Source organism: Sminthopsis crassicaudata, chromosome 2, assembly GCF_048593235.1.
Source record: "Sminthopsis crassicaudata isolate SCR6 chromosome 2, ASM4859323v1, whole genome shotgun sequence".
Classification (NCBI taxonomy): Eukaryota; Metazoa; Chordata; class Mammalia; order Dasyuromorphia; family Dasyuridae; genus Sminthopsis; species Sminthopsis crassicaudata.
The window spans coordinates 513,466,626-513,484,914 of record NC_133618.1 but is presented as its reverse complement, the minus strand read 5'-3'; the positions used below and the strand labels follow the sequence as shown (position 1 = coordinate 513,484,914).

Below are 18,289 nucleotides of genomic sequence, written 5' to 3'. Positions count from 1 at the left end.
TTCTCATGTTTCTTTGAATTCCTCATATTCATTATTTTTATTACCTTCACATGCAATTTGTAAGAGTATTTTTTGCTACTACTAAAATCCTAGTTATTACTATTTTCATATACATGGTACCTTACTTTCTATCTTTTAGCTTCCATAGGCTATGCCTGGTAATGTGGATCATTATGTCAAAAGCAATGAAATTTAGTGGTTTTTATCTAATACAACCAAATTACTTTTCAGAAAAGTTGGATCAATTCACAGCTACATCAGCAGTCAGTCAGTCAATAAGCATTTATTAAGCATCTACTATATTCTACATTGTGCTAAGTGCTGGAGTTAGAAAGGCAAAAGATAGTCCCTGTTCTCAAAGAGTTCAGTCTAATGAGATAAACTGCATGTACAAACACATACAGGATAAATTTGAGATAATAAAGAAAAAAAGACGTAAGGGATTTCTTGCAGATGAGATTTTAGTTGTCACTTGGAGGAAGCTGGGAAAGCCAAGAGCAAGAAATGAGGAGGGAGAATATTCCAGGTACAGGGAGAGGGCATATATTCTGATGAGGCTCAGTGTCATTGGATCCCAGAGAGCATGGAGAGAGGTGGGCAGCAAAGTACACAAAGACTGAAAAAGTAAGAGGGAGCTAGCCTGTGAAGTTCTTTGAATACCAAACAGAAGATCTTATATTTGATCCTGGAAGGCCTCAGTTTTTTCAGTGAAATATGAAGCATGATATCCAGCTGAAAGGGTGGAGAAGAAGAAGGCATGAGGTATTTAAGGAAGGATAAGAAGCTTTGGAAGAGCTGCTGTAATAAGGAGTGTGATTGGCAAGGGTTAAAGAACTGCCTTGCAGCAAGGACAGAACAGTTGGGGTTAAGTAACATAAATCTGTAATGTACCTACTCAGCATGGTCTCATGCATGATTTTCTCCATTTTTATTCAGCAGAATGTATGTAGGAGCAAAGGGAGCTGACAGAGGGAGTGATCCAAGCCTGAAGCTTGGGAGGGCAGTATCAGCAATATCATAAGAAACAAGGAACTCAAAAGAATGAGGACAATGACGTTTTGAACTGGTTTACAAGGGGTCATGATGGGAAAGGGAGGAGAGAGTGTATAACTAGTGCAGGGATGATGACCTGGGAGAGAGCTGAGAGGTCTAGATTAGATTACAGGTTGTCCTTTGTACTTCATTTTTACAGAGGACCAATGACTTTGTTTTGTTTTGTTATGTCTTGACTTGCTAGTAAATTGGATGTAAGTGAGGCAAATAATGCAAAGTTATCAGCCTCATTCTCTCTTCCAGCTCTTAGAAACCACAAGACATAGGTCAGGACAATTGGTGATGACCCCCAGATTATAGGTTACAATGAAGATGAAGGAACAAAGTTTGGAGAATGAGGAAAAGGGAATGACAATAGACTGTGATCAAATAAGGAAATTTCTAAGTTCATGAATATGAAGAGTTGTACATTCATGGGTAATGGCAAGATCAAGGGTATGTCCATTCTTGTGTGTGGCCAAGGTGAAATGGAAGAGTACATTATGGGAAATGAGTAAGTTGAGGCACTGGGGTATAAGGATGTGCTATGGCAAAGCAGCTTAAACTGTGAATCAAGATCCCATATGGAGTCATGTAACTGAATGTGTGGAGTCATGAAAAATTTGGCAACAGTAAAAGATTTTCAAATGCAATGATCAAAAATTAATTTAAATTCAGATGTGTAATGAATCTGAGGGGCTTCTGGCAGCATTTGCCTGCATTGTATCAACTTCACTCCAGTTTTGGTTCTGAACATACAACAAGCAAACTTTGTATTGCACATACATGAATGATGCCAGAAACAAATTGGCTCAGATTCAAGAAGGAATCTAGTAAAAATGTCTTGAACCAAAAGGGGTCATGAGTAGAAAAAAGTTTAAGAAGCCTGGTTTTATGGAGTGTCAATATATGCTAAAGTACCACTGATGTGAGAAAAGAAGTTGGGGAGGGAAAGAAAAACTGAGCTAGGCACTGAGCTTTGAAGAAAGAAAATGTCCTGAAGGTTGGTAGTTTAGAGCAAGAATCAGAAGATGGAAAATATGATAAAGAAAAAGATTTAAGGTTAATAAATTTGAGGCAGCGAGGTGTCGCAGTGGATAGAGCACCAGCCCAGAAGTCAGGAGGACCTGAGTTCAAATTTGACCTCAGACAGTTAATACTTCCTAGCTGTGTGACCCTGGGCAAGTCACTTAACCCCAACTGCCTCAGAAAATAAATAAATAAAATTAATAAATTTATCTATGGAATGAAAATAAAACTTGCTATGAACAACATAGACTTTTTTTTCTCTCCTTTCTTTTTCTTCTTCCCCTCACCCTTCCCTACCCCCTCCTACCTCTTCTCTTACCCCTCTTCCCTTTTATTTGTTTTTTGCTGAGGCAATTGAGGTTAAGTGACTTCCCCAAGGTCACACAGCTAGGAAGGTGGTGTTAAGTGTCTGGAATCAAATTTGAACTTAGGTCCTTCTGACTTCAGGGCTGGTGCTGTGCCCACTGCTATACCTGTCGCCCTTTTCTTCTTTTTTCCATCTTCTTTTCTGTCAGGGGACCTGGATTATTTTTGTTATTGATTTTATTTTTTATTTTTATTATTATAGCTTTTTTATTTTGCAAACATATTCATGGATAATTTCTCAACACTGGCCCTTGAAAAAACTTGTGTTCCAAATTTCCCCTTCCTCTTGTTGGTTTTGGTTTATCTTTTGGCGTGTTAGTTATGTGCTATTAGACAAAGGACTATTTCTTTGTGTCTCAGTTTCTTCCTCAACAAAATAGGAGTCATGATTCTTATACCACTGACCTCAAAAATGTTTATGAAGAAAATACTATGTAGTGCCACACAAATGTGAGCTTTTCATAAACAAATTTAAAATCAGGTTGGTAGAAATTCCATATGTCAGTATAGTATAGATAGCTGTATTTAAAGTCAGAAAGTACTGGATTTAAGTCCTGTCCCTGATAAGTACTAGCTCTGTAGTCCTGGACAAGACATTTAATCTTATATTCCCTAAGAATATAACTCAAAAACTGTAAATTGTGAAATAGTTCCTGATGTGCAAACTAGATGAATTTCCTCATCTGGAAGCTCCCTATAACAATGAAATTACAGGTCCAGCTCCTATTGCTACTCCTTTCCTTATTAGGAACATCAGGTGACTCATAGTGAGAGATCTTCCTTGGGAGGCAGAAAGAACATCAAAGTTGCAGTTTAAAGGATTATAGAAAAGAGATTGATTCAATTTGTTCTTAAACCCAAAGAGCAGAACTAGTAACAATGGATAGAATTTACTGAGAGGCAGGTTTAAACCTAAACTTGCTATAAAGAAAAACTTCCTAACAGTCATAAAAAGTAGAATGGAGTGCCTTGGAGGGCAGTGTTTTGCCCATTGCTAGTGGTTTATAAGCACAGACTGAATGAGTGCTTGTCAGGGATATTGTAAAGGAGAATCCTGTTCAAGGACATGTCTGACTGGACTGACTCTGGGCTCTTCCAACTGAGAATCTGTGATTCTAAATCAGCCAACCAATGCTCAAATGATTAATCCTCTTCACAACTATCCAAAGAGTATTATTTTTTTTTCCCACTTGAAGATCTACAGAGTACTCACTACACCCCAAAACCGCACATAACCTTTGTAGAAAACTCTATTTATAAAGAAAGTTTTCTTTACCTCAAACTCTGTTTCTATGTATTTTCTAAACACTCCTCTTACTTCTGCTCTCACATGAGTAAGTAGAATAAGTCTTAATTTCTCCTTAGTGAGCAACTAGGTGGAATGGTGAAAAGAGCCTTGGACATAGGGTGAGGAAGACCCTGAGTTTGAATGCTGTCTTATCTACTTACTGTTATCCTGGATAAGTTTCTTAATCTCTTTGACTCTCAGTTGCCTCATTTTACAAATAAAGATAATAGTATCTATTTCACCGGACCTCTTGAGGATCAAATATAGAGTGCTTTGCAAATCTGGCTATTATTTTACATGGCTACTCTTCAAACATTCGAAAATTATTGCTATAATATCCTTCTCTACTATATTTTCTTTTCTCCAGGCTAAACAACCTAAACTCTCCTAGTTCTTTTAATAGATGGCATGGGTTTTAGGCTTCATTGGCCTACTGTTGTATGGGCTCCAGCTCATCAGATATATGTGATTCTCAGAATAAGAAATAATTACTGCAGATGTGTTCTGACTAGAGAGAGCTGAATAAAATAGAAACACCCTGCCCCTCCAGGTCTAAATACTTCTATAGTGCAACCTAATCAGCCTTAGCTTTTTTTGACTTTTAAAACAGATCTACATCAAGCCAATACTGAATTTGTGGTACATAAAAATCTCCAGGTCTTTTTTTTTTTTTAAATATATAAATTACTTTCTAGTACTTACTAGTACTAACATGTACCAGCATCTCCCCACAAATTCTACCTTCCCTCTACTACTACAGGGATGTTTCCCTAAAAGGAGACAAAAATATCCCTGGACCTGATTGGCCCCAACTTCCCTCGTATGTAGCTTCCTGGTCACCTAAGGACATAAAATATCCTACTCAGATAGAGTCTGAGCCTCTTAGATTTAGTGGATACCTGAGATCACATGACGAGCCAAACCCAATGAATTTACATTAGGGACGGAAGCAGGCTACCTTTACTAAAATTGAAACTGCTTCTGTATCTTTGTGTATAACCTTGGAATATTAGGGCAAAATAAATCTTTTTGCTAATTGTTTGGTGACAATGTGAGTACATTTCATCCCCAAATCAAATTTTAATTAAGAGAGTTGCCATTAGGTCCACCTCTAACACTAACCATATCTCTCCCATTCTGTATTTGTAAATTGATTTTTTTGGAACTCAAGTGGAAAACAATATTTATCCCAATTGTTTCATCTTATCTACTTCAATCTTCCACTCCAAGTGACTTAAGACCTTTTTTTTAGATCCAAATTTGATTATACAATATATTAACTATCCCTCTCAGTTTTATGCCTACAGTTTCAACAAGTATGTTATCATGAGTCATTGATAAAAATATTGAATAGAATCAGACCAAGGAACAGAGATTGGTGGCATTCTACTGATGACCTCCCTTTCATTGACACTGAAATATTCTTTTGAGTCCTTCATAATAATTGCTCATTTTTACTTAGTGATACACAATTTATCACTTTCTTCACAATCTTGTGATATGCTTAATTTCAGGTATTATGGGTTTTTTTTTTTTTTTTTTTTTTTTTTGTTAGTCTGGATCTGTGATTTTATCAATGTTGAAACTACTTATCAGCAACTTGTCTGCAATTTAAAATCGTAACTGTCTTGGACTCTGAGAGGGTAAGTTTATAGATAGTAGAGAATGAGCCAATAGACAGAGATTAAGATTTAAGGAAAGAATGATGGGGGAGAAGAAAAGGAAGAAATCTGTCAGAAGATACAGAAAGAGAATGTGATCAAGTGGATACACATAGAGATCCTAGCCTTGGTGGGAGCCCTTCTCTTAATCAGATTAAAGTAGAGAACAAGTGGAAATGATGTTAAGAGGTTTTGAGATGCAGAGAGAGAACTTAAAGTGAATGAGTAGGAAGAAGATTGAAGTTAGAACTATGAAATAGTTCCTGTAAGGAGTGTGATAAAGAATCAATTAGAGAAGCAAACTAGGTGGCACAGTGGAAAGGACACTGACTCTGGAGTCAGGAGAATTTGAGTTCCAATTTCCCTTAGTCACTTATTGGCTATATGACCCTGGGCAAGTCACTTAACCCTGATTGTCCTCCCTCCCAAAAAAAAAAAGAATCAAAGAGGGGTGGAAGAATTGTCTTGCTTCAGTGAGCATCCAGTTGAGATTAGATAACTCAAATCTGGAGAATACCTAGTCAAAATGGTTGCATGTTTTCTTTCGATGTCATTCAGCAAGGGAACAGAAGGTAGAAATAATCTGGGGTTGCATTGGGGATTGACATAGTAGGACAAAAAAATAAAATAAAATAAAAATGAGGAAATAGGGTTGTAACTAGTTAACAGTAAATTTAACCAGCAAGATTCACTATTTTCAAACAGATGCCATATTCTCCAACTTCTTTGTTTTACTCAGAATAGCATTCCCTACACATCTCTGCATTTTGAAATTCTAGCTTAAATACCTCCTCTGTGAAGATAACACCCACTCATAGACTCACAGATTCACAGAGAGAGAAAAAGAGAATCATTTTGTTTAGTCAATAAATATTTATTAACAGCAACTATGCTAAAGGTGAGGATACAGAAAAAAAGGCAAAACAGTCCCTTAAGAAGGGAAACAACATGAAAACAACTATGTAAAAATAAGATTTTTCAGAATAAATTGTAGATAATCAAGAGAGGAAAGGCACCTGCATTAAGGAAATGAGGAAGGTTTCTTGAAGAAAGTAGGATTTTATCTGCAACTTGAAGGAGGTTTGGAATCATGGGGAAGCTAGGAAGTAGAGATGAAGAGGGAGAGAATTTCAGGCTTGGGGGAGAACTAATGGAGTCAGGAGATGGCATGTCTTGTGTGAACAGAAGAAGCTAATATAAATTATGCAGAGGTAAATTGTAAGAAGACTGGAAGGCTTGGAAGAGATCTGGTTGTGAAAGGCACTTTGAATACCAAAGAAAGAATTTTATAGTTGATCCTGGAGGGGTTAGGGAGTCAATGGAATTTGTCAGGGTGACAAAGTCTGTCTCAAGCTTTAGGAAGATTAATTTGTTCAAAGAAGTAGAAGAGTAGATTAGAGATGAAACTGGGAGACCAAACTAGAGGCTTTAGTTATGGTCTAGGTATGAGATGATAGTGTGGTGGAAGTTTCAGATAAAGATACACATATGAGATGTTAGGAAAGTAAAATCCACAACAAGTGGCAGAATAATATTCTCATGGAAATCTAGACTAAAGATGGTACCCAGGAGAAAGTGATTGTGCCAAAGGCTACAATGAGTCCAAGAAGGTGAGGATTGTGAAAAGGCAATTAAGTGATCATTATTAGCTTTGGAGGGAACAAGTTCAGTTTAAGGGGTTGGAAACTAAACTGTTGGATGAGAAGAAAGGTATTGGCACCTAAATTGTTTTTGGTCTTGTTAAGACTACAAAAAGAAGGATATAGAATTAATAGAGTTGAAAGGTGGTGACATGGAAATTATTGTAGGCTGTAGGGAAAAGCAGATGGTAAATAGGAAGAGATCAAAGATGAGTAAGTAAATTTGGGCTATTGAAGGGTCATCTCTTCATGTAAGACAGGAATGAAGGTGGAGAAAATGGCAGACGGCATCTAGGTAATGAAAGATGAGAAGGGGAGAAGAGGGAATTTTTTTTTTCCACTAAAATGTGAGGCAAAGACTGGGGGGGTGAGGAAATGGTGAACTAAACTATATCTGAATAGGAATAAAGGTTGAAATGCACATGTTGGATCAGCAGTCCAAAGCTGAGGCTTAGCTGTGTCAAGATCTTTGATAGGATAAAGAACATAAGGCATAAGGTAGAGAGAAAAGAATGTTGAATAGTTAAATTTGTTCTTAAAAGGATCTGTAACTTTTTCATGCATTTTTTTTATAATTGTTTGTAGAGAGATCTTATCTCCTACTACTTTAAAATCTCCTGGACTTATTTATCTTTGCTCAAAGTCAGGTGCTCAAGAAATAACTGCTGAATTCAATAAATGGGAGTACTGATTTCTTCCTGTTAACTTCATCATGACTCCTGTACAGCATTAAATTGACTTGCTATTACTCTGTCTTCTAACTTGTTTATAATTCATATATTTCAATTGGATCAATTCTAAAGAGGTGTCCCACAACTTGTTTTATGAAACTTGAAAGATCTGAGAGGGTGAAAAATCTTAATAAAAAAGGCCAATCTTGACTGGTACACTGGTTACCAAAGCATTTTTGTTACTTGGGGATGGACTTTCTCATGGGAAATTTTTGCCTTGTGTTTAATAATATCCTGTTGTAATATTGTGAAGGGCACACAATTTTTAAGTATTAAAATATTTATTACTAAAATATGAGAGATTTTTTTTAATGACAAAATAATTGAAACCATAGGAATTTTGTATCTGATCTTACTATTAATCTACCTGGTATCCAGTGCTATGTGAAATAACTGGGGGGGGAAATTGACATACAAACAAATCTTACAACTTTTTATATCTTACAAAATTTAAGTTTTTATTGTCATCATTTACTTTATGTAATTTGGCACTGAGTTCACAAGATTTTGACAGATATTCTTTTATTCATCCTGAAACTATATTTTTATCACAATGGATATTAAATATAACGTTGATGGAGCAGCTAGGTGGCGCAGTGGATAGAGCACCAGCCTTGAATTCAGGAGGACCCGAGTTCAGATGTGGTCTCAGACACTTAACACTTCCTAGCTGTGTGACCCTGGGCAAGTCACTTAACCCCGGCCTCAGGGAAAAAAAAAATTATATATATATATATATATATATATATATATATATATATATATATATATATATATATATATATATATATATATATATATATATATAACGTTGACAGTCTCTGAGTCTAGCTTTCATCATAGCCTACATGTTTTCAATGAGGTTTAAATTGGGCAAGCTACAGAAGCATGTTTATCTCTTAAATGTTTTAACCTTTAATGATGTATGGCATGTTTCAGTATGCCAAATACATTTGAGAATTTCTATAATTTCAGAATGATTTCTCTTCTCAGTAATAATTGCTAACATTTATTCAGTAGAGCTTTACATGTTTATCCCAGTAGATTCTCACAACAACCCCATGAGATAGGTGTTATCTCCATTTTACAGATAAGGAGACTGAGGCTTTGAAAGAATAATTGACTTCTCCAGGGGATTTGAATGAGAAAGTATTTCAGATTTTTCTAATTCCAAGTCCAGTACTCTTGATGAGGTGCAAATGATGAAGTTAGTGGTAGTGAAGAGGTGTGAGGATTGGTGTGGGAAATCTCCTTTGGTAGGTGCAAGTCCAATTCGAATAGCAAACTTGAAATCTGTATGGCAAAAGGGGGATTTATTGTTCACTAAGAAGGAAGCTTTCTAAGCGGTCAAAACTCCTAATTAGGAATTTGGCAAAGGTGGGTTAACAGACCTTGATTATATGGGTAAATGTTGGTCTGGGGCTGGGAGATGTCTGGGCTAATCAACAGAGGATTATCAGACAGAGATCTCCAATTGAATAAAATCACTTAACTGGAAATCTGAAGGTTTTTCTCAGGATCTGGGAACTCTTTGAAGGGGGTACAGTTTCGGGCCCCCCACAAGAGGGTGATTGACTAAGAGCTCCCATTGAATGAAACCACTTAACTTGGGGAAGGGCTTGTCTGGGAAAGGTATGCTTTTCCCAGGGTTTGAGAGTCTCCCCAAAAGAGCTCAGTTTATGTCATCCTCCCTTGGGTCTCTTCCAGAGGAGAGTTTGGACAGTTTCAGGGTTCACCCCCATTACTCTATCCATTGCACCACCTAGCTACTTCTATATCAACATATTTGATCAGAGTTCATTATTCCTTAAATGAAGACAAGGATTCCAGCACCATTGGAAAGCAAAAAATAAATAAATAAATAATGATAATAATAATAATCCCCCAAATATTTTTGAGTCGATGTTTTACAGGATGATGTAGACATTCAAAATTTAAAAGTTTATTTGGATTTCTTTTTCTGATGGTTTAAGTAGATGAAAAAGTAGATTTCATCAGCAAAAATTATCTTTTCTAATCTTTAGTACAGTAGTCTTTATTTTGTATTGTATAGTTCTCAAAGGTAAAAAGACGCTCTGAGTACCTCCTTTTCCTCTTGAGGGGCTCCCAGTGGCCCTGCCCTCTTTCTACAGCTCTGTAACCCTGAATTGATTAGCTGATTTTTTTTATTTGCCAGGCATTGGGGTTTAAGTGCTGGTAAATATTAAGTGTCTGGGGCTGGGCTTGAAATCAGGCCCTTCTGAATCTAGGAGTGGTGCTCTATCCACTGCACTATCTGATTGCCTTGACTGGCTAGTTTTTAATGGGAAGCACAGCAGTGCAGGGAGAGGAGAACCTTCCAAAATTTGAGAGTTATTACAGTATCTCTAAAAATCATTGAAGTATGCTTTTTAAGAAGTACAGTTTTTAGAATTAAAGCAATGAAATAGGTGTACGGCAGAAAATCTGACAGAAGTAATTAAAGTTGGTGAAATCAGCTCAATCCAGTTTCACTTGGTCAAGTTCACCCATTCTAAATCAGCCAAACCAGCTATACTGACAGTTGCTGTCAATCATTTGTTAAAGCACCTATGTGCCAGGCACAGTGCTAGATGATAGGACTACAAAGACAAAGAATGACACAATCTCTCCTCTCAAAGAGCTTCTTTACAGGATGAAACTATATCAAAAGTATTGCTTGTCCCAAATAATTCATACTTTACCTTTAACAAAATCCTGAGAAAATCTGGGAAAGGTGACCCTTCTCCCAACCAGTTTTGCATTATAAAGATTCTTTCCAGATCACCTCAGGCTATCAGCTTATTCTCAGATGCAAAGAGACTTGATTTATTTTTGTTAGGGCAGACAATATTTTCCCAACAACTGCAAAAGAATAATTCAACTCTGACTATACAACCTACTTTGAAGAAAAAATACAATGGATTAAAAGTGAGAGATGAAAAGGAGAGGAACAGAAGGATGAAAAGTCTTAAGCAGGAAGTAGGGAGACAACTAGACTTTTCTCCCTAAATTTAAGCTTATCTTCAGGCCTGCCTGCTACTTAAGACTTTGGTTACTTGTTCAGGCTATTTAATTTCCAAGCTACAGTGGCCCTTTCATTAAAGTGAAGCAATTATTTTAGCATTGAAAAGGACCTCATTAAGAACACAGCTCCTTCCTTTAGATAGTCCCTTTCCTCCTGGAGCTTACTATCTTTTGTCTCTTTTTCTATCTTCAGCCCTTAGCACGGTGCCTGACACATAGTAGGTGCTTTATAAATTTAAAGATTTTTCAGGTGAGGAAACACTTCAAATCACGTTCCTAAGGCTCTACACTAATTTTGTAAATAGATTTTGCTTTCTCATCCTTTTATCCTAAATTCAATACCGTTCTCTCGGGCATGGGGCCCAATTTCCTACTCCGTAAAACGAACCAGAATGACCAGGTTAAAGCACACGATAAATAGCGACACAATAATACTCCAAGTAGCGGTGGTGAGAGTCGGCGGCAGCCCCTTTTTATACCGCGCCTGAAAGAGGGCGTGGCCAGGGCCCGGAGGGCGGAGCCTGCGTGGGGCGGCGGGGATTTCCCGCCTTGGGTGTAGGCGGCTCGCGCTTCCTCTCTTCTCTCCGTGGGCCTCCTTCGGGCCTAGCGTGGTTGGAAGGGCGTGGCGGGGTGGGAGGCTTTCTGTTTTCCCACTTTACCCTCCCTACTCGGGTTCCTGGAGGACAGTTCCGGTCTGGCCCCTGGGGTACATTGGAGGGCGTGGGAGGGACTTGGGGCAGCCACCGCCTTCCCTAACCGGCCCCTTTCGTCGCCTCAGCGGCGCGGCCGCAGGATTTTGCTTTTGAGGTGTGTTTGAAAGCATTTGGGGGGGGAGAAATGGTCCATAAGACTGTGGCAGGCCTCTAGTGAGAGGACACTCCTGTCATACTCCTGCCTCCAAGACCGGGGCTGGGTTCCCCGAGGGAAGTGGTGGATGGGGGTGGGGAATCGGCGACGCGGGAGCGGAACGGAGCAGAACGGTTTTCCCCCTGCTTTGCGCGCGCCATTCTCTCTGGCGTTGGGTCGATCGCGCGTCGCGCTTTGCGCGCCCCGAGCAGCGCGTCCTCGAGCCTGGGACCCATCCCACTAGCGAGCTGCGCGCTCACAGTGGCTCCCCCGCCCTTACGGCCCGGTGTGGCGGGGAGCTGCGCGCGCTCAGCACCAGCTCCGTGCGCGCCCCAGGTGGGATCGGCCCCCCGCGGTCATCCCTGGCGTGACTCCCGGCGCATCTCTAGTCTTTGAGCGGAAGCCAGGTAGAGGCCGGATGCTCACGGCGCATTTTGGTTCTTGCGGCGGCCCTGACTGGGTCTCCTCTTGCGAAATAGCTGTAAAATCCATTTGACTTTGCGTGCAGCGTGCAAAGGCAGCGCTAAGAATTTGAAAGACGCCCGAGTCTGAACGTTTAAACAAGCCCCTTGGCCTCTGAGGCTGCGTCTAACTTGTTTATGTTCTGCAGGTGCACAGGCTTATTGCCGGGATCGGAGGCACTGTTAACCATTCCCTATAGCATTTACAGAGTTAAGCCAGGTAAAGAAAAGTACCCTCCCCTTCCCAAACATCAGTCAGCTGGACCACAGGGGAAGCAGGAGGGTTTAGCTTAGTCCTTACTTCAGAGGTCCTTGTTGACCCGCTCTTTGTCAACCAGTGTTAAAAGCTTTCCACTGAAGTGCGGCCTGAGTGAAAGCCTCTTCTGAGCCTGCAGGTGACCCTGGCTTCTTGTAGGCTTCCCAGGTCAATCTGCAGAGGCCTGAGCTTAGACTGGACAGCAAACTATACGTGTGTGCGTCAGTCTAGCAAAGTTAAGTCAATGAAAAAAATGGGCATTTTTTCAAAATAGTTTTCAAAATCTCAGTCCTTGGAGTAATTTAACATTTTTAAAATTTCTTTTTGCTTTTTCCTGAGGCTGGGGTTAAGTGACTTGCCCAGGATCACACAAACAGGAAGTGTTAACTGTCTGAGATCAGATTTGAACTCGGGTCGGAATTCAGGGCTGGTGCTCTATCCACTGCGCCACCTAGCTGCCCTGGAGTAGTTTAGTATTAACCATTACATTTAACAAGAATAATTACCATTTGAAAATTAGTTATTAATAATTGTGGCTTTTATCCAAAGGGCTTCATGAATATTTAAAAGAATAATTATCCTAGGTAGAAAAATTATGAAACAGATTAGTATTTCTCTTCAGTTTACATACAGAATAAACAGTAAAGCTACAAATTAAATCCTAAAATCTCTCCTCTTCATTTAAGTCTTCTAGGCTATACCACAAAACAAATGAATGGCTATTTTTATATAACTAATAAATACCAAGTGAAGCAAACTCTTTGGGGGAACACCAAGTAGTACTAAATTATGATAACCTTTTGAAGTTCAGTTGTCACTGGGTGAGCTAAATACATTTAATTTTTTTAACAAAAGAAAGGGGGAGAGATCAAAGGAATGGAAAATAACTGTCAAGGAAGAAAATCCCAAGTTTCTAGTCCAAGCTCTGTGTCTGGTGGTGATGTAATTGTTAGTCTTGCACTTGATATTCTGTCAAAGTGCTGACAGCTCATGTCTGAGCAACATTAACTATACCTTTTTGTTACTGTGAGTGCACTGACCTACTGCCGGTCTTGTTTTGCTTTTTCCTCCAGGTACCTTTTACTAAGGCTGTTATGTGAAAACCAGTTGTTATTTTTTGAGTTTGGGGTGTTTTGTCACTCCAGAGGACAACTCTAGAGTTAATGATCAGAAAATACCTACAGTCCTCAGGATGAAAGGAATGGCTAGAGAAGCAGAAAAAGACTTTGGGAATTTGAGATTTAGCCAGGCTATTTGACTAGAAAAAGAAGCAGACTTTAATGTTTCTTCCCTCCCCCCCTCCATTTCACTCATAACTGGGAAGGGGCAACTCAGTTTTAACTTAAACTGAATGGGGAAAAAACACTACTTATTCAGACTTTAATGAGAAAATAGAAAACTTTCTTTGAGAGTAGTTTTTTTTTTTTTTCAGGAAAGTAAGTGGAACAATTAAAGGACTCACTATGGAAAGTTTATGTCATTTGCTAGTCAGCATATAGAGAAAATTATACAAGAACTTGGTTTCTAGTATGCATGAAGCATTCCTTTTCTTCAAAGGTCATTCTTGGTCTTCTAAACTTATGGAATGAAATGTATTGAATTCATTTCATTCCTTTATTTTCTGTTGCTTTAAACAGGTGGAAGTCCCACGAAAAAGATGGCATCAGGAGATTATTGCTTACCTGGAGAGGGTATGGAATTACTCCAGCAAGGTAAAGCTAATTATTTGCAAAGAGTTATGATTATTCAGGGGACATTTTTCTAGCTTCTAGATTTCTGTGCTCATGAGAATTGTCAGCTATAACAGAAATACCTCAGTGTTTATAGTAATTTTGAGGGAAACTAGAATTTGAGAAGAATTAAAGGATATTTCCAGAAGGAATGGTTGAAGCTCTCTTCAGGCAGCTACCTAAGAAAAAGGAGTAGAGCTTGTCCTGAACTACTCCCTTTGCCACAAGAAAATTCTGAATATGGCCATGCAAGAAAACTTAGTGCAGTTATTAGCTGAATAGGAATAAAACAAGAGATCTCACAGGCATAATATAGGTATGTGTTCTTTGTGAATACAAGAATTTTAAGTATTACATGCAGAGGGAGGGAGGGGAAAATTTGGAAAAATGAATACAAGGGATAATGTTATTAAAAAAAAAAGAATCTTAAGTATTGAACATTCAGAAAATTAGAATTTCAGTATCTTCTTACATTCTTGCATAATAAAGACATAGTATACCAGAACCACAGTTCTGCAGCACCAATATGAATTACTTAAATGTGTTCACCGAAGTGGGGATTTAATGACTAAACTTTTTTTTTGTTATTTTAAATTAAAAGAATTTTTAATTGCAAATACAGTAAAAATTTGTCATTTAAAATACTTCAGGAACACCATTTATTCCCATATGAAGAAGAATGTTGGGTCATATGATGATCTTTTTGACTTTTATTTATTTTTAATACTGTGTGTAATCCTCAATTTCATTTCCATTTTCTGTAAGATCTTTTAACTTTCTTCCTTTGATGATTCATCCTATAATCCTTTATTAAGCATCCTTTTTTTTTATAGCTTTCTTTTCAATCTCTTTTAACATAAGTCATTTTTAGTGCCTTGGCACCATCCTAGGAGTATTACCTCAAGTATTAGTTAATATCATTCCAGTAGAATTTTAAAACTTGTTCCCATTTCTAACCCCCCTTTTTAAAAAATGATGAGAATGTCTAAGTGTCTGTCTTATTAAATCAAGTTAATATGATACTGCGGAAGGCAAAGTCATAACTTAACCAATGATGCATATTTTACTTATTTCCCTGGGGTGGATCTACCATTAAGTATGCAGCAAACAGCTGCCACCCTGTAACCTGACTGAAGAAGACCTCTTGCAGAACCCTCATTTTAGCAAGCTCCTGCTAAGTCTCTCTCAGTACATGGATGAGAGTGGTTTAAGCACTACCCTTGCAGAAGAGCAAGCTGAGGTAAGGACTAAAGGAGAAGGGATGGAGAAGGGAAAAAATGCCACAATACCCAGAGGGCATCATCCTAGCATGATCTCTGTTCCTTCAGGCATGGAAGGAGGTCCGACTGCAAAAGACAGCATGGCTAAGGTCAGAGATTCTGCAGAGACTTATACAAGAAATGCTTGTAGACTATTATGTAAAGACACAGGACACAAATCTCACCCCAGAGGATAAGAAGGTATTGTTTGAATTAAGAAAGATGAGGAGAGGTTAGCCTTAAGGAGATATTTTCCAGGGATGTGTGATCAAGCCAAGGCAGGGAGAATGTAGTTAATGAGATTAATCAGAGAAGACAAGTGGAATATGGAATTTGGGGGGAAGATGGGAGATCCCAAAAACTTGAAAAGAAAGCCTAAGAGGAGCCATGAGGATTGTCTGAAGTGGACATGTTCCCAGGCTTGAAGACTATGTAGAGAACTGGTTTATGAGAATGAATGAGAAAACTTCTATTTCTTTTTAGTTTCATGAATCCCTTGAACAGAGATTACTAGTGACTGAACTGACTCGACTTTTGGATCCAAGCCAAAAGAAAGAGAAGCCACCTTTGCTGGGCCTGGAGAAGTCAGACTTGCTAGAACTGATGCCCCCTTCAGAGGTCAGGTGGGGGTGAGGCTGAAGCTAAAGTCAAATAAGATACTCCTGTTGTACAAGTTATTTTGTGTGAATTTCCATAGTTTTGATATTACATTCATGTCTCTTTTGTTTCTGAATTGGTAGGATTTTGTGAGAATGAGGGAGTGTCTGCAGCCAAAAATTGAGGAACAGCTGAAGAAGAAATGTTTCACTCTGCTCTGCTACCATGATCCCAGTTCAGGTGAGCTCTTAATCTCTGCTTCCTCTTCATCGTGGTCCCCTTATGTCCCATCATCATCCTTTAGAAAATAAATTGACATGCTCCTCTTCTGAAATCAGGGGCAAAAGTGAGAAAGTTTTGGAAAGACTGTTTCTCCACTTTATTCTTTGTAATAAAGAGTATAGAATTCTTCCAGTTTTCCTAGCAGAAAGCATTCTGTCTTCTTCTATATACTCCTTCCTTGGGTATTATTTTCCTAGAAGGCTATAGTAAGCATGGAAAGGGAAAGTCAGGATCAAAAAGGCACCCACAGAGGCCCCAAATCCTGAATCTCCAGTTAAAGATGTAGGAAAGGGAACCTTTGTAAACTGAATAGGAAACCACCTGGAAGGAAGAGCTTGTAGAGTTATCTCTAGGGCAGGAGAAGAGGTTCCATTACAAAGTGCTCAAAACCCTGGTACCAGAAGAATAGAGAATTCACTCTTAGGAATCTTCTTTCTCTGACTTTGTTCTTTTTTCTTTTTCCCCAGATTCTGATAGTGAAACATTGAAAGCAGCAAAGGTATGGCAGCTGGCAGATGTGCTGACAAGTGAGAAGCAGGAAAACCAGAATGCTAAGAAACAGCAGAAGGAACAAACAGTACTACTTGAAAAGCAAAGTTCCACCTATTCTCAGGTATGTATGTATATTGTCTGTTTCCTATAACAACAACTTGTGAAAGTCTTTTCCTTATTTCTACCCCCAGCATGCCTTTGGCCTTCATGTGAAGCTTTAGGAGAACATTTTTTATTTCACTTTGCATTTTATTTTTCACTAATTAAGCAATCACTTATTTTATATTCATGGTGCCTCAGGTACTCCTTAGATGTCTTTCACTGCTACAGAGACTTCTTCAGGAACACCGGCTAAAAACACAATCAGAGCTGGATCAGATTAATGCACAGTACTTGGAGATCAAGTGTAGTGCCATGATTCTGAAGCTAAGGTAAATCTTTAGAACCAAGGCCCTAAAAAATTCTAATTCCACATCAGCTTTTTTCTTTGTATTTTTGCCCACCATTGTGCCTAGCAATGTGGTAAGCATTCAATAAGTGTCAGATAATATTATCCTTTGTATTGCCCAGAGCATTCACCTTCATTAAATCTTTTGAATCTTTTCCAAAATGGATATTTTACCAGGAGCTAAATTTTATAGGAGTCCAGAGTGAAGCTCTATATGCTATCTCTGCTCAATTCATGCACTGAAACTGGGCAGTTGAGCTATTTTATTTAGGTTGTCTGTCCTATTCCTAGATTGGCTGCTGTCATTGATTTTGATCTGCTTGGTTACTTTCTTTCCATCAGAATGGAGGAGCTACAGATTTTGTCAGACACTTACACAGCTGAGAAGGTAGAAGTTCATCGCCTCATTAGGTGAGTGATAAGCATTTGGCATGCCATGTTTTCTTTTTTCCATTTGGTATGTGTTTTCTCAGATGCTACATCTCTCCTATTTTTCCTTTCCTTTCTCATCTTAGAGATAGTCTGGAGGGGGCCATTCGCCTACAGGAGCAAGACATGGAGAAATCACGCCAGGTCTTGAGCACTTATGAGGTGCTAGGTGAAGAGTTTGACAAGCTGGTGAAGGAGTACACCCATTTGAAACAGGCAACTGAGAACAAGCGCTGGGCTCTTCAGGAGTTTAATAAGTCTTACCATTGAGTTTTGCAGAAATTAAGGACTGGGATCTTTTTGCCTCAGTGGCATACATTGTTCATATCCTGTTTCTCCTATACAAGTATTGCCTTTCATTTCTCAAAGGGGGGGATGAGACACCACTCATACAGTAAGAACTCTAATGGACAAGACATTCTCCTAGTTTCTGTCCTGTCCTTGCCTCCTCTTAAGAACAGATTTGCACATTTTGTGGCCTCTTAAGAAAACCAGTCCTGCCTTTTGCCCAATTATTCCCTAAATAAAATGATAATATGGTTTCCTGAGCTACTAGTAATTTCTTTGGGGCTAAGATGGAAAAGAGGTAGTGTAAAATAGTGAATAAAGAACTAGCTGACTTTTGAGTTTGTACTAATTTGGTTCAAATCCCAACTTTGACACATACTTGTTATGTAGGTACCCAGGTCTATTACTATTTGTGTCCCAGACAGCTCTC

General features: G+C 38.7%; 2 protein-coding genes across 4 annotated transcripts in view; both read left to right on the top strand.

Annotated features, from left to right (window-relative positions):
* AJUBA (ajuba LIM protein) overlaps positions 1 to 18,119 on the top strand; it is a 45,853-nt gene extending 27,734 nt beyond the window's left edge. Inside the window, exons 9-18 of the mRNA XM_074294247.1 lie at positions 5,271 to 5,358; positions 13,972 to 14,046; positions 15,162 to 15,304; positions 15,393 to 15,524; positions 15,807 to 15,941; positions 16,064 to 16,160; positions 16,670 to 16,815; positions 16,995 to 17,125; positions 17,485 to 17,553; positions 17,658 to 18,119. The gene's annotated coding sequence lies outside the window, so the exon portion shown is untranslated. The remainder of the gene's footprint in view (positions 1 to 5,270; positions 5,359 to 13,971; positions 14,047 to 15,161; positions 15,305 to 15,392; positions 15,525 to 15,806; positions 15,942 to 16,063; positions 16,161 to 16,669; positions 16,816 to 16,994; positions 17,126 to 17,484; positions 17,554 to 17,657) is intronic.
* HAUS4 (HAUS augmin like complex subunit 4) overlaps positions 1 to 18,119 on the top strand; it is a 35,717-nt gene extending 17,598 nt beyond the window's left edge. Inside the window, exons 1-11 of one of the 3 annotated variants that reach the window (XM_074294249.1) lie at positions 11,278 to 11,578; positions 12,228 to 12,298; positions 13,972 to 14,046; positions 15,162 to 15,304; positions 15,393 to 15,524; positions 15,807 to 15,941; positions 16,064 to 16,160; positions 16,670 to 16,815; positions 16,995 to 17,125; positions 17,485 to 17,553; positions 17,658 to 18,119. In XM_074294249.1, the coding sequence (XP_074150350.1) occupies positions 13,992 to 14,046; positions 15,162 to 15,304; positions 15,393 to 15,524; positions 15,807 to 15,941; positions 16,064 to 16,160; positions 16,670 to 16,815; positions 16,995 to 17,125; positions 17,485 to 17,553; positions 17,658 to 17,841 (1,092 nt within the window). In that variant the 5' untranslated portion in view covers positions 11,278 to 11,578; positions 12,228 to 12,298; positions 13,972 to 13,991 and the 3' untranslated portion in view covers positions 17,842 to 18,119. Of the gene's footprint in view, positions 1 to 5,270; positions 5,359 to 11,277; positions 11,579 to 11,956; positions 12,025 to 12,227; positions 12,299 to 13,971; positions 14,047 to 15,161; positions 15,305 to 15,392; positions 15,525 to 15,806; positions 15,942 to 16,063; positions 16,161 to 16,669; positions 16,816 to 16,994; positions 17,126 to 17,484; positions 17,554 to 17,657 lie in introns of those variants that run through there. The other 2 variants (XM_074294252.1, XM_074294250.1) reach the window with 2 other exon arrangements.
* Positions 18,120 to 18,289: the final 170 nt, after the last annotated feature.